Source organism: Pongo abelii, chromosome 1 (genome assembly GCF_028885655.2).
Source record: "Pongo abelii isolate AG06213 chromosome 1, NHGRI_mPonAbe1-v2.0_pri, whole genome shotgun sequence".
Classification (NCBI taxonomy): Eukaryota; Metazoa; Chordata; class Mammalia; order Primates; family Hominidae; genus Pongo; species Pongo abelii.
Window position 1 is genome coordinate 13,675,811 of NC_071985.2, and position 15,376 is coordinate 13,691,186.

Below are 15,376 nucleotides of genomic sequence, written 5' to 3' on the forward strand. Positions count from 1 at the left end.
CCCACCCCCCACCCTCCCACACTCCCGCACCCCACACACTCCCACACTCACACTCACCCCACCCCACACCCTCCCACACTCACACCCACACCCCACACTCTCCCACACTCATGCTCACCCCACCCCACACCCTCCCACACTCACGCTCACCCCACCCCACACCCTCCCACACTCACACCCCCACCCCACACCCTCCCACACTCACCCCACACCCTCCCACACTTATGCTCACCCCACACTCTCCCACACTCACACCCCCACCCCAACACCCACACTCACGTTCACCCCTACGCCACACCCCACACTCTCCCACACTCTCACCCCCACCCCACACCCTCCCACACGCATGCTCACGCCACCCCACACCCTCCCACACTCATGTTCACCCCCACCTCACACTCTCCCACACTCTCACCCCCACCCCACACTCTCCCACACTCACACTCACCCCCATCTCACACTCTGCCACATTCTCACCCCCACCCCACACTCTCCCACACTCTCACCCCCACCCCACACCCTCCCACACTCACCCCCACCCCACACCCTCCCACACTCTCACCCCCATCCCACACCCTCCCACACTCACGCTCACCCCCACCCCGCACCCTCCCACACTCACGCTCACCCCCACCCCACACCCTCCCACACTCATGCTTCCCCCTGCACACCCTCCCACTCACGCTCACCTGCACCGCACACCCACACTCACGCTCACTCCTCCACACCCTCCCACACTCAGGCTCACCCCCACCCCACACCCTGACACACACCCACACTCTCGCACACACATCCGCCCCACATTCACACACACTACCCCACGCTCTCCCACACTCATGCTCACCTCCACCTCACACTCACACTCACCCCACACCCTCCCACATTCTTGCTCACCCCCACCCCACACCCTGCCACACTCACGCTCACCCCACACCCTCCCACACTCATGCTCACCCCCACCCCACACCCTCCCACACTCACCCCCACCCCACACTCTCCCACACTCACGCTTACCTCCACCCCACACCCTTCCACACTCACAACCCCACCCCACACTCTCCCACACTCAACACTCACCTGCACCCCACACCCTCCCACACTCATGCTCCCCTCCACCCCACATCCTCCCACACTCACACTAACCCCACCCCACACCCTCCCACACACTCACCCCCACCCCACAGCCTTCCACACTCACGCTCACCCCACCCCACACCCTCCCACACTCACGCTCACCCCTCCACACCCTCCCACACTCAGGCTCACCCCCACCCCACACCCACACTCAGGCTCACCCCCACCCCACACCCTCCCACACTCACGCTCACCCCACCCCACACCCTCCCACACTCACGCTCACCCCTCTACACCCTCCCACACTCAGGCTCACCCCCACCCCACACCCTCCCACACTCAGGCTCACCCCCACCCCACACCCTCCCACACTCACGCTCACCCCACCCCACACCCTCCCACACTCACGCTAACCCCCACCCCACACCCTCCCACACTCACGCTCAACCCTCTACACCCTCCCACACTCAGGCTCACCCCCACCCCACACCCTCCCACACTCAGGCTCACCCCCACCCCACACCCTCCCACACTCAGGCTCACCCCCACCCCACACTCTCCCACACTCACACTCACCCCCCACCCCACACCCTCCCACACTCACGCTCACCCCACCCCACACCCTGCCACACTCATGCTCACCCCCACCCCATACCCTCCACACTCACGCTCACCACCCCCCACACCCTGACACACCCACACTCTCACACACCCATCCACCCCACATTCACACACCCTACCCCATGCCTTCCCACACTCACGCTCACCACCACCCCACACCTTCCCACACCTTCCCACACTCACAACCCCAAACCACACCAACTCACACCCACACCCACCTCACATTCACACACCCCCATCCCCTCACCCACACACTCACACACACACCCCCCACCCTATATCCTCACACACGCTCACCAACCCTCACACACACACTCCACCCCATCCCTCATCCTCATACATGCTCACACACACTCTCACACACACACCCCACCCCTCACACACACACCCCAACCCACACCCTCACACACGCTCACACACTGTCATCACACACCCCCCACACCCTCACACACACCCACAATCACCTCCCACTCTCGCACATACTTTCTGTCACACACACCCCCACACACTCTCACACACACGCTCACCCCCCACCCCACACTCTCACACACTCCTGCTCACCCACACACTTTCACACACAGTGCAGAGCCCTCCCTTCCTCCCTTTGCCCTGCTCCATGTCCTCTTGGCTTCACCCCTACTGATCCCAGACTCTGCCTCTTCCTCCCCTGAGCCTCCCCCAACTCCTAAATGCCCAAGTCAAAGACAAGGGGCGAGAGGGATGGAGTCTAGAATGGGGAGAGCAGGATCAAGATTTGAAGGCAGTCACTGTAGGGTCTGTAGTAGGCTGTTTTGTGTTCCTATAAAGGAATACTTGACACTGGGTAATTCCTAAAGGAAGGAGGTTTAACTGGCTTATGGTCCTGCAAGTGGTACAGGAAGCATGGCAGCCAGCATCTGTTCCTGGTGAGGCCTCAGGAAGCTTCCATTCACGCGGAAGGTGAAGGGAGAGCCAGACTATCACATAGCAAGAGTGGGGGTAAGAAAGACAGCAGGAAGGCGACACACACTTTTAAACAACCAGGTCTTGTATGAACTCAGAGTGACTTTCACTCATCACCAAAGGGTGGCGCTGAGCCCTTCCTGCGGGATCTGGCCCCGTGATCCAGTACCTCCCACCAGGACCCACCTCCAACATTGGGAATCACATTTCATCATGAGATTTGGAGGGAACAAACGTCCAAATCATATCAGGGTCCTTTTTTCATTGCATCAGCTGGGAAGGGTTGGGAACTAGACTGTGTCTCCTCCCTCATTTTGTGTAGACACACAGGAACGCAGACACACATCAGCACACACACCCACGGAGAGATGGCCACGCACACACAGAGTGGCACAAGGCCTGCACCGGAAGGCACGTGGGCACACACACACCCAAGGACACGCCAACACGTGTGCAGGAACGCGTGCACGGTTCTGCAGAGTGGGGGATGAGGGGGATGTTCCTTTTATTTCAAAGTTCCCAACTTCTCGTGATTCTCCTTCCCTTATTGTTGAGTTAAAGTTCCAAACTAAGATAAGGACACACATCTATTAAACTCTGATTTGGGTGGCTGATCTGTCTTCTAACAAGAATATTTTACTTTTCAAAAATTGCCTTTGGACAAATGTAGTTGCCATTATGCCTTTTCTGGGCCAGAGAATTAGTTCATATGTGATAAAACCAACAGAGAGAGTGGGTCCCACACACTAACCTCCTGGCCAAATAGAAAATTTCTTAAAAGTTCTAAATGTTTTGTATGAAGCAAGTATAACATTGATATTTAAACCAGATGAAGGTCGCATTAAATGACTTAATTTATTACTTAAGAATAGTACTTAATTCCAAAATTACTTAAGAATCTTGATGCAAAAATTATCAAAATGTTACCTTATAGAATTTGGCAATATATCACAAAAGTAAATATGCATTTACCTTTGACCAGTAATTCCAGAAATGTAACTTGAAGACACACCCCCACAATAATATGAGAATATGTAAATGCCCATAAGTATATGGATTGAAAAATATACAGTATATCCATACAATGGAGTACTGTAGTATGTAGTTATAAGAAACAATGAATATGATCTTTTTTGCATATCAGTGAACTAATATGTGGTGCTTTCTAAAATGTGTTGTTAAATATAAAAACAAAGTTCAAAAGCACACACACATGTTATCTTTTTGTGTAAGAAAGAAGGAGAAATAAGAAAATATATATGTAACTGCTTACTTTGTATGAAAATAAACACAGGACCAGCCTGGGAAACGTAGTGAGGCCCAGTCTCTACAAAAATTTTTTTTAATTAGCCAGGCATGGCGGCACACTCCTGTAGTCTCAGCTACTCAGGTGGCTGAGGCAGGAGGATCGCTTGAGCCCAGGAGTTCGAGGCTGCAGTGAGCTGTGATTGCGCCACTGCATTACAGCTTGGATGACAGAGTGAGACCCTATCTCAAAAAAAACGAAGAAAGGAAGGAAGGAAGGGGAAGGGGAAGGAAACGAAAGGAGGAAGAAAAAAGAAGCATAGGAAAGAATAGACTGGAGTCCAACGTGATGAGAAGGAAGGAAGGAAGGCTGGAGGGAGGGAGGAAGGGAAGGAGGGAGGGAAGGAAGGAAGAAAGGAAGAAAGGAAGGAGAAAAAAGAAGCATAGGAAAGAATAGACTGGAGTCCAGTGTGATTGGTTGCCCATAGGAGGTAGGTGGGAGGGGAGAAAAGGATTGGAATGGGCAGTGAAAGTGACACTTGTGTGAATATCAATTTGCATAATTTTAACTTTGAAAGTATGGTTGATGCTTTACATAAGTAAATTAATACAATAAAGTCCAACAATTGTGAGGTGGGGAAAAAACTTAAAACTGAAATAAAATATAAACAGAAGCAGACGAATAAAAGATGGTGGCCGGGGCCTCCTCCCACCTCATCTGTACCTTTGGGAGCCAGTGTCTCTTGTGTTTCTGCTCACAGTGACCTGTCCCCAGCTCTCAGGCTTTAGTTGTTAGGCTTCATTTGAAGCAGATTCTCTTTAGATGGGGCAACTGTGATGTGTGTAGCACATGCTTTCTGTGAAACAGGTAGCACTACAGTGGTCTTAGTCACGGGGCATCAATGTGTGTTGGGTTAGGGAGAATTTCTTCTGCCTCCCTCTAGAAAACAAATCTATGCTTGGGATAGGGGAGAGAGAGAGAGTGTGTGTGTTTGTGTGTGTGTTTATTATTGAAAACAAACTCCCAACACAAAGTCTGTAAACTTTTTGGAAGGACAACAAATTAAAATTAATAAAACAATTTTATTCATTAGAAATGTGTGTTTTGAGCCTTAGATGTTAGGAGAGGCCATTTGAGACACTCAGACATTCAAAGCTTTGAGTTTGAGTTCTGGATCCACAAATGTTGGCTGTAGGACCTTTGGCTATTGGTTTAATTTCTCTGATTTTTGCACTTTCTTCCTTTGCAAAACAGAAATTAATATCGTCCCACCAACTGTATGGGTTGCTAGAGGAATGAATGAGCAAACGTGTGTGAAAGTGATTGATAACTCACAAAGCACTATACAAATGTCCAAGCATTACTTATGGTCGTGGTGGTGATAGTGGTGGCAGCATTGAGGGTGATGGAGAAGTCATTCTGGAACCTTCTGTTCTCACTCTCCCCGGGACTGAGAAAGTTTTTCCAAACAAAAGCATCATGTCTTGCTCCTCTTACTAGAATGAGGCATTCCTTTCTCTTATCCTGGGAGGGTTTTCTACCGAATGCTGCCCATGCTCCCAGATGCTCCCTGGCTTGGACAGAGAAGCTGTAGGTGGTGGAAGGTGGGGTTCCCCTACCCTTGGAAAAGCAGCTCTTCTAACCCTTTTACTTTGGTTACTTCTAGGGGCAGTAGAATGAAAGAGGGCATGTCTAATAACAGCACCACTAGCATCTCCCAAGCCAGGAAAGCTGTGGAGCAGCTAAAGATGGAAGCCTGTATGGACAGGGTCAAGGTAAGCATGCATGCGTCAGCCCCACCCTCCGCCCGAAGCTCAGCTCAAAACATTCCTCCTGCTTCCAAAGCAGCCTTGTGAGAGTTAACACCTCACCCAGCAGAGCATCCAGCCAACCTTGGCAGCTGTAACATTTACAAATGAGTGTTTGCTTCACAGTTCTAAGTGTGCCCAAGGATTCAAAGGATGCAAAATACACAGTGTGCATGAATTCCGTAAGGAGTCTCCAAAAATAGACTCATAATTCATCTCGGCTCTATTTAGCTCCGTTGTCATGCCAATAAGCCAGAAAGAGAGTTTAGCAATGAGATCAATCACTTTTCTGCTGTGATACAGTGCCTTTGAGGTTCAACAACATCGGATATTTTGACAGGATTATTGTTGAGGGTGGAGCTCTGAACCATGCCTGGGTTTGTCAAATATTCCTTTGGGGAAAATGAAGAAAGGCTCCAGACACCTCCCGTTGTATTCATTTCACTGATGAGTGCAGGTCTCTCCACACTGGGAGGACTGCAGCAAGATGAAGCCACCTCTTCTCCAGATGCCACTCAGAGGTGAGCAGGAGGCCAGGCAAAGCATGTGGCTCTGAACGAGTCCGTGAGCATGGCACTCGTTGACTGTAATAGAGTTGAAAGGAACCCCAACTCTGGTGTCAGGAACCTGATGCCAGGAAGCTCCATGTGTCTGTGGTCTTGGGGAACACAAATCAGGGGTCTCACTTGGGCATCTGGGATTCAAAAAACACAGAATCCATGGCAATGGGTGACTCCTGAAGCCTTCTGTGGACAGAGCCTCCCTGACTCCTCCCCTCATGCTAGTGTATGGCTGGATAGCACCAATACTCGCCTCTGTGTGGACAGTTATTCTTTCCCCTCGAGCTCTGGGGGTACAACCTCTCCAAGGAGGCAGAAAATATGCACAGAAAGTTACATGAGGGTATATGAAGCAAGGAAGGAATCCAGCATGATGTAAGTCAGTATCACCGGACGCGTGTTACTAGAGCGTCTACATCTCATACATACCGATACCAACTGCAAATTACATGTCAGTCCTTGGTCTCTAGACTAGAGGAGGGAGCAAGTTTAGAACCCAGAAAACAATTCTAAGACACAGCAGGCCCCAATAGCATAGGAAGGGGTTTCAAATGAAAGCTGCAGGCATCCCGTGCTCCAGAAGTGCTGACAGGAAAAGGATGAGGACTGCAGTGAAAGGCACTGCTGAGCACCTAATCTGCACTTGCAGGGTCCTGGGAGAGAAATGTGAAGGTGACGGTCTCCTCCGTATGGCTCAGGGAAGACTTCATGGAGTTGTGAGCTGTGGCTGGCTCTGAGCTGGTAGTGGAGGAGGAAAGGCCAGTGTGAGCTAATCACGGCTCGTGTGGAACAGCTGGGCAGCTGGAGGAGCTGCAGGTTGTGCTGGGAAGAGAGATGTGGGAGGAGGGCGCCATGCACACAGGTGCAGAAGCTGCAGCCATGAGGTGACAGGTGTTTGAGGTGAACCAACCTGTCAGCAATAGACGGAGTTGTCAGAGGTGAGGAGGTAGTTGAAGCTCTGAGTACTCAAGAGAGGCAAGGAGGGGCAGAAATCAGGTACAGTGTGGAGCAGACAGCAAAGACGGGATCAGGGAGGCAAACACACCAAGAAAATAAACAGAACATGGAGAGTAAATGTGGGAGGCACGAGGGACACTAGGGAGAGGGAGGTTAGAATCCAACGGTCAAGCCCCATGGCCAGAGGCCTGAAAAGACAGTGGGCCCCAGTTTGGGCTATAAGGCAGTTCTGCTTTGCCCGGGCATTCTCTTCAGGCAAGGAAGATAAATTCTGCAATAGCATCTTCACCTGCCACAAACACTGCCCCAAGAGCCCCTGTGAGGACTGGGTGTCCTCATGAATGAAGGCTTCTTCAGGAGTCACTTAGGCACACACACTGTCACTAAAAGAAAGAGGAAAGTCAAAGATAAATGAGTTACTGTATGAGTTCATTCTCACATTGCTGTAAAGAAATCCCTGAGACTGGGTAATTTATAAAGAGATTTAATTGGCTCGTGGTTCCACAGGTGGTCCAGCAAGCATGATGCCGGTATCTGCTTGGCTTCTCAGGGCAGAGGGTGTGGAGGCCTCAGGAAACTGACAGTCATGGCAGAAGGTGAAGCGTGAGCAGGCACATCTTACATACCAAGAGAAAGAGAGAGAAGGGAGAGGCGCTACACATCTTTTTTTTTTTTTTTTTTTTCTTTTTGAGACAGAGTCTTGCTCTGTCGCCCAGGTATGATCTCGGCTCACTGCAAGCTCTGCCTCCCGGGTTCACGCCATTCTCCTGCCTCAGCCTCCCGAGTAGCTGGGACTACAGGTGCCAGCCATCATGCCTGGCTAATTTTTTGTATTTTTAGTAGAGACGGGGTTTCACCGTGTTGGCGAGGATGGTCTCAATCTCCTGACCCCATGATCCGCCCTCCTTGGCCTCCCAAGGTGCTACACACTTTTAAACAACCAGATCTCTTGAGAACTCACTCACTATTACAACAATAGTACCAAGGGGGATGGTTTTAAACCCTTCATGAGAAACCACCCCCATGTCCAATCACTTCCCACCAGGCCCCACTTTCAACACTGGGGATTACAATTTGACATGAGATTTGGGCAGGAACACAGATCCAAACCATATCAGTTACTCAGGTGATATTCAATCAAAGAGATAAGCAGGCCAGATGCTGTGGCTGACGCCTGTAATCCCAGCACTTTGGAAGGCCGAGGCAGGTGAATCACCTGAGGTCAGGAGTTCGAGACTAGCCTAGCCAACATGGTGAAAACCCATCTTTACTAAAAAATACAAAAATTAGCTGGGTCTGGTGGCGTGTGCCTGTAATCCCACCTACTTGGGAGGCTGAGGCAGAAGAATCACTTAAACCCAGGAGGTGGAGGTTGCAGTGGGCCAAGATTGTGCCACTGCACTTCAGCCTGGGCAACAGAGCAAGACCCCATCTCGGGAAAAAAAAAAAAAAAAACGGATAGGCCACCATATTGCTGTGCTGACTGTAATGGAAGTGTGAATGCAAGATTCCTCAGAGGGCCTGCCAGAGGCTAATTCAGATCCTGTGGTAATTCCAGGGAGTAGGCCAGTGACAGATGTGTCAGATTTGGTTCAGAAACAGAGTTGGTGGAAACAGAATGTTGTCATTGAAGAGAGAATGCCATGGCCGCCTGAGGAGAGAGCTGAACCTAGAAACCGCATCTGTGCCAAAGATGCATGAGCACACATGGGTGGTTTTTGATTTTTTTTTTTTCTTGCTTGGACAACCTTGAACATTAATTTTTTTTAGTTGTGGTAAAATATATATAACATACAATTTATCATTTTAACCATTTTTAAATGTACAATTCAATTCAGCAGTATTAGGTACATTCACAATATTGTGCAACCACCACCACCATCCATCTCCAGAACTTTCTCATCTTCCCACACAGAAACTCTGTGCCCATTCAGTGCCAACTCCCCATTCGTGCTGCCCATCCCTGGTGACCACCATTCTACCTTTTTCCTCTGTGAATTTTATCTTTTTGTTCCTGTCTTATTTCACTTAACTTATCGTCCTCAAGATCCATCTATGTTGTAGCCTGTATCAGAACATCATTCCTTTTCAGGGCTGAGTTGTATTCCATTGCATGGATAGACCACATTTTGTTTATCCATTCATCCATTGATGGACACTTGGGTTATCTCCACCTTTGGACTATTGTAAATAATGCTGTTAGGAACATGGGTGTGCAGGTATCTGTTGGAGTCTTTACTTTGGTTCTTTTGGGTACCCACAAGTGGAATTGCTGGATGATATGGTAACTCTATGTTCAACCTTTTTACCTTTTTTTTTTGAGAGAGGGAGTCTCGCTCTGTCACCCAGGCTGGAATGCAGTGGCATGATGTCAGCTCACTGCAACCTCTGCCTCCTGAGTTCAAGTGGTTTCCTGCCTCAGCTTCCCAAGTAGCTGGGATTACAGGCATGAGCCACTACACCCAGCTAATTTTTGTTTTTAGTAGAGACAGGGTTTTACTATATGTTGGCCAGGCTGGTCTCGAACTCCTGACCTCAGGTAATCTGCCTGCCTTGGCCTCCCTAAGTGCTGGGATTACAGGCCTGAGCCACCATGCCCAGCCTTATGTTCAACCTTTGGAGGAACTGTCACACTGCTTACACAGAGGCTTCATCACTTCACATCATCACCAGCGGTGCACAGGAATTCCAGTTTCTCCACATCCTGACCAGCACTTGTTTTCTGGTTGTTTTTTAATTCATGTATTTACTTTAATTGACAGGTAAAAATTAAAGTCACTCACTATCACGACGACAGTACCAAGGGGGATGGTGTGTATTTATGGTGTACAACACGAAGTTCTGACACAGGCATACATTGTGGAATGGCTAAGTCAAGCCATTTAACGTATGTATTCTCTCACATACTTAGTTTGTTGTGGTGAGGACACTTAAAACCTATTCTCTTAGCAATTTTCAAGTATACAATACATTGTTATTAATTGTAGTCACCATGATATGCAATAAACCTCTTTAATTTATTTCTTCTAACTGAATTTTTTTTTTTTTTTTTGTGATGGAGTCTCGCTCTGTCACCCAGGCTGGAGTGCAGTGGCGCGATCTCACTGCAACCCCTGCCTCCCGGGTTCAAGCAGTTCTCCTGCCTCAGCCTCCTGAGTAGCTGAGATTACAAGTGTGCACCACTACGTCCAGCTAATTTTTGTATTATTAGTAGAGACGGGGTTTCGCCATGTTGGCCAAGCTGGTCTCAAACTCCTGGTATCAAGTGATCCGCCTGCCTCGGCCTCCCAAAGTGCTGTTATTACAGACCTAAGCCACCACAGCCAGCCCTGAAACTTTGTGTCCTTTGACCAACATCTCTCTAATCTCACCACTCCACAGCCTCAGGTAGCCACCATTTTACTCTCTATTTCTATAAGTTTGACTTTTTTTTTTTTTTTTTTTTTTTTGAGACAGAGCCTCGCTTTGTCGCCCAGGCTGTAGTGCAGTGGTGCAATCTTGGCTCACTGCAAGCTCTGCCTCCCAGGTTCACACCTTTCTCCTGCCTCAGCCTCTTGAGTAGCTGGGACTACAGGCGCCTGCCACCACGCCGGGCTAATTTTTTGTATTTTTAGTAGAGATGGGGTTTCACCGTGTTAGCCAGGATGGTCTCGATCTCCTGACCTCGTGATCCGCCCACCTCAGCCTCCCAAAGTGCTGGGATTACAGGCGTGAGCCGCCGCGTCCAGCCAAGTTTGACTTTTTTACACTCCACATATAAGTGAGATCATGCAGTATTTGTCCAGTGCATGGCTTATTTCATTTAATATAATATCCTTCAGGGTTACCCATATTTTCTCAAGTAACAAGATTTCCTTCTTTTTTAGGGCTCAGTAGTATTCCATTGTGTAAATATACCACATTTGCTTTATCCATTCGTTCGTTGATAGACAGTTAGGTTGATTCCATAACTTGGTATTTTGACGAATACTGCAATGAACACAGAAGCACAGATCTTTCTTTGACATACTGATTTCATCTCCTTGGGTTATATACCTAGTAGTGGGATTGCTGGATCATGTGGTAGTTCTATTTTTAATTTTTGAAAAGCATCCACACTGTTTTCCAAAATGGCTGTACTAATTTAATTCCCACCAATGGCATACCAGGGTTCCCTCTTCTCCAAACTCAGCAACACTTGTTATCTTGTGTATTTTTGATAATTGCCATCCTAACAGGTTTGACATGATATCTTGCTGTAGCTTTAATTTGTATTTCCCTGATGATCTAGTGATGTCTGTTTTTTTTAATAATAGTCACCCTAATGAGTGTGAAGCTCACACATGATTTTCAGCCCCAGGCATCCCTGGTTTCAGGGCACAGTGTGGCTTTGCAGAAAAATCTATGTGATGCAAGACTTGACAAAAAAAAAAAAGGTGCATCTTAGTATCAGCCAGACTATAAGAATGTGGAAAGAAAGGGGAACTGTCAAGGACACTCCCGATGACCTCGTCAAGGACCTTGAGGAGGGAAGAGAGAGGAAGTCACCAGGGAAAGGCAATGGCCTTTCTGGGGTGGGTACGAGGTTACTGCCAGAGAGGAGGAAGGAAAGAGGGAGCCTGGACAGGAAATGACAGAGGGCAACCCTGGGGAAGGAGGAGAGGAGCAGTTTTTAGAATCCACTGAACTCACACACACCATGTCAGAAACACCAGGGCCAGATGACAACACTGAGATGGGCCGGGCGCGTTGGCTCACACCTATAATCCCAGCACTTTGGGAGGCCAGAGCAGGCGGATCATGAGTTCAGGAGTTTAAGACCAGCCTGACCAACACAGTGAAACCCCATCTCTACTAAAAATACAAAACTTAGCCGGGTGTGGTGGCACATGCCTGTAGCCCCAGCTACTTGGGAGGCTGAGGCAGGAGAATCGCTCGAACCCAGGAGGCGGAGGTTGCAGTGAGCCAAGACTGCACCACTGCACTCCAGCCTGGGTGACAGAGCAAGACTCCGTCTAAAAAAAAAAGAAAACACTGAGATGGATTTTCCAAGGAAGAAGAAAAGGCCAGGCCCATACTGACTGCATGGCGAGAATGCCTAGCAGGTGAATGTGCACACGATGGGGGGGCAGGCTTCAAGGGAACCAGCTGGAAGGTCCACAGGAGGAATCATGGCAACTCCCAGGCCCACAGAGCTGGCTCCCAGGTGAGAGCATGGCAAATGTGAACCCAGAGAGGACATCCCAGGCGAGGGCAGGTACCAGCAGGAAACCAAAAGAGAGCCCCCCGGGATGGCATGGTGTGTAGCCAACCATAGGGCCCACCGCCGGGCTCTGTAGCTTATTGTGCTCAGGAGAGTTTCCAAGGAGGAAGGAAGGAAAAGAAGGCATTTGCCACCCAGGAAAATAAAGGGGAGATCTGTCACTGGGAAGAGAAGGGAAAAATATAACTGCATTAAGCAGTTCTGGGGTTGCAGAAGTAAGAAAGAGTAATAGTGCCAATTCAGAGAGCTTTGCACGATTCGTGGAGGAGAAACGTAGCTGAAATATTCATTATTGTCTTGAAGTTCTGTTTGTCCCCATTTGCACAAAAGCACAAGTGCGAATATAGACTTTAGTAGGGGATATAGATTGAGGCTTTACACCACAAAGCCCACAGCAAGACCTTAAACCCACACACAGTGTGGTTCAGAGACCTCCTTCCTACCTCCATTCATTTAATGTTTATCGAGAATCCCCCGCTACTTGGCCCTTCTCCCAAATTACCACCCCCACTCCATGTGACTCTTCTCCATCTTGCCTAGAGGCACATCAGAGCATTTCCCAACAAAGATGTGTGTTCTTTGCAAACTCTTATCAGCAGCTAAAAACAAGTAATGTTCTCCGGGTTGTCGCAGGCATGAGGAGGATTCACCATAGAACCTGTATAGCCTCACAAAAAGCACAAAGCTTGGAAAATAATACCCAGGTTTCTAAAAAAGAAATAAAGAGCACATGAAAGATGCATTTTGGAAACTATATGGGTTCTCAGGGAACGAATACCATCATAGCCTTATTCTTTTTCTCACCCATCAGAAGTTCAAACAATCTAAAACTCTATTAGAAAAGTACATATATGGTCGGGCGCGGTGGCTCACACCTGTAATCCCAGCACTTTGGGAGGCAGAGGCGGGCAGATCTCGAGGTCGGGAGATCAAGACCAGCTTGGCCGACATGGTGAAACCCCTGTCTACTAAAATACAAACAAAAATTAGCCCAGCATGTGATGGCACACGCTTGTAGTCCCAGCTACTTGGGAGGCTGAGGAAGGGGAATCGCTTGAATCCAGGAGGTGGAGGTTTCAGTGAGCCCAGATCATGCCACTGCACTCCAGCCTGGCAACAGAGTGAGACTCCGTCTCAAAAAAAAAGAAAAAAAAAAAGTACACATATGACATTGATCATTAAATAGAGAAAATCTGACAAGCGGTTATGGCAGGTCTGAGCTGAGCAGAGTGTAAGAGGCCTCACTGGAGAAAACAGTGCCTGAAGCCAGCCTGCGCAGCCACAATGCAGAGTTCATCCGCTGAGAAGGCGTTCTCCCAAGGGTGAAGTGCAGCGCTCCCAGGCAGAGCCAGGACACAGGCTCCCAGGCGGGTTCCACGCTGCCTTCCACGTGCCATCCCTCAGGGTGCCCTGATTCTCCTGCCCCAGAGGAAAGGGAAATTGCTGACATTGGGTCAATCCTATGTGTGTGACTCAGGAGGCTCTGGGGTGGACAGACACCCTTGAGCAAGCCCAGCTCTCAGCCAGGGACTAGAAAGCAACTGATGGAATGGCCAAGGAAAACTGGCCAAGGAACATTCTGCCCAGTCTCATTTGCTCTGGGAGATAATTTCAACATCCGTGGGGTGGGTGTGCTCACAATTCCTACAAGGGCTGCCCTTAGGCTGAGATTAATTTTGTGAGCACAGGCTTTATTTGCTGAGTGTTGACAGATCAATATATTGTTGGGCCTGCGTTCTATAGACTACTGAAAACATGAGTGCAGGAAGAGAGGAATTTCAGGTGATGTTTGCACTAAAAGTTGAAGCCCAAGAAACGCAGGAGAACTGGCTACAGATGGCCCTTGACTTACAATGGGGCTACCTCTCAATAAACCTATTATAAATTGAAAGTTCAACTTACAATATTTTCAACTTACGATGGGTTTATGTGGATGTGACCCCATGGTAAGTGGAGGAGTGTACTGAATGCGTATTGCTTTCTGCCACTGTACATTCGAAAAAATCATTCAACCAGACCATCGTACGTCAGGGACCCTCTGTATTTAGAGTGTGATAGTGCAGAAAGATGCTGACATCAAAGAAAAGAGATTGTGGTGAGGCACAGTGGCTCACTCCTGTAATTCCACCCACCACTTTAGGAGTCCAAGGTGGGTAGGTCATTCGAGGTCAGGAGTTCAAGACCAGCCTGGCCAATGTGGTGAAATCCCATCTCTACTAAAAATATAAAAATTAGCTGGGTGTGGTGGTGTGTGCCTGTAATCCCAGCTACTCGGGAGGCTGAGGCAGGAGAATCACTTGAACCCAGGAGGTGGAGGTTGCAGTGAGCTGAGATCACGCCACTGCACTCCAACCTGGGCAATAGCGTGAGACTCCATCTCAAAAAAGAAAAGAAAGAAAGGATTGTGTCATGACAGATACTGGCATTTATTAACAATCTTCCTTCATAAAAACTAAGAAAAATGTGGAGAAAACAGAAAAAGAGAAAGAGCTATTTTTTAAAAGCGTATAATCTGGTGCTTAAAGGAGAACAAATAATCAAAAAAATAGGAAATGCAAGGACACGAAAGTTGAATTTACAAGTCTTTGAGATATTTCTCGTATATACTCTCTTTATTCCATTGATAATTTCTTTAAAACCATAAATAAACGAGAGTGACTCGAACACATATCTAAGCATGGAGCTTACTTAAAGCGCTTCCAACAAAGAAGCAGAACATCTGGTGGGTTGAAGTGAGAATGTGAAAAAGTCATATCCTTTTCAGGGGTCTTTAGTGCTTGTTTTGAAAATACTACTACTTCTCTGGTCATTAAAATGGTACTTGCTTTTTTGTTGTTGTTGCTGTTTTTTGAGATAGAGTCTCTCTCTGTTGCCCAGGCCGGAGTGCAGTGGCGCGACCTCGGCTCACTGCAATCTCTGCCTCCTG

At 48.5% G+C, this 15,376-nt stretch overlaps 1 protein-coding gene across 3 annotated transcripts in view; it reads left to right on the plus strand.

The window, feature by feature from the left end:
- Positions 1-15,376, plus strand: part of GNG4 (G protein subunit gamma 4) — a 105,851-nt gene that overhangs the window by 63,792 nt on the left and 26,683 nt on the right. For all 3 annotated transcript variants that reach the window (XM_054547767.2, XM_024242853.3, NM_001135506.1), the window contains 1 exon segment: positions 5,550-5,658. In XM_054547767.2, the coding sequence (XP_054403742.1) occupies positions 5,560-5,658 (99 nt within the window). In that variant the 5' untranslated portion in view covers positions 5,550-5,559.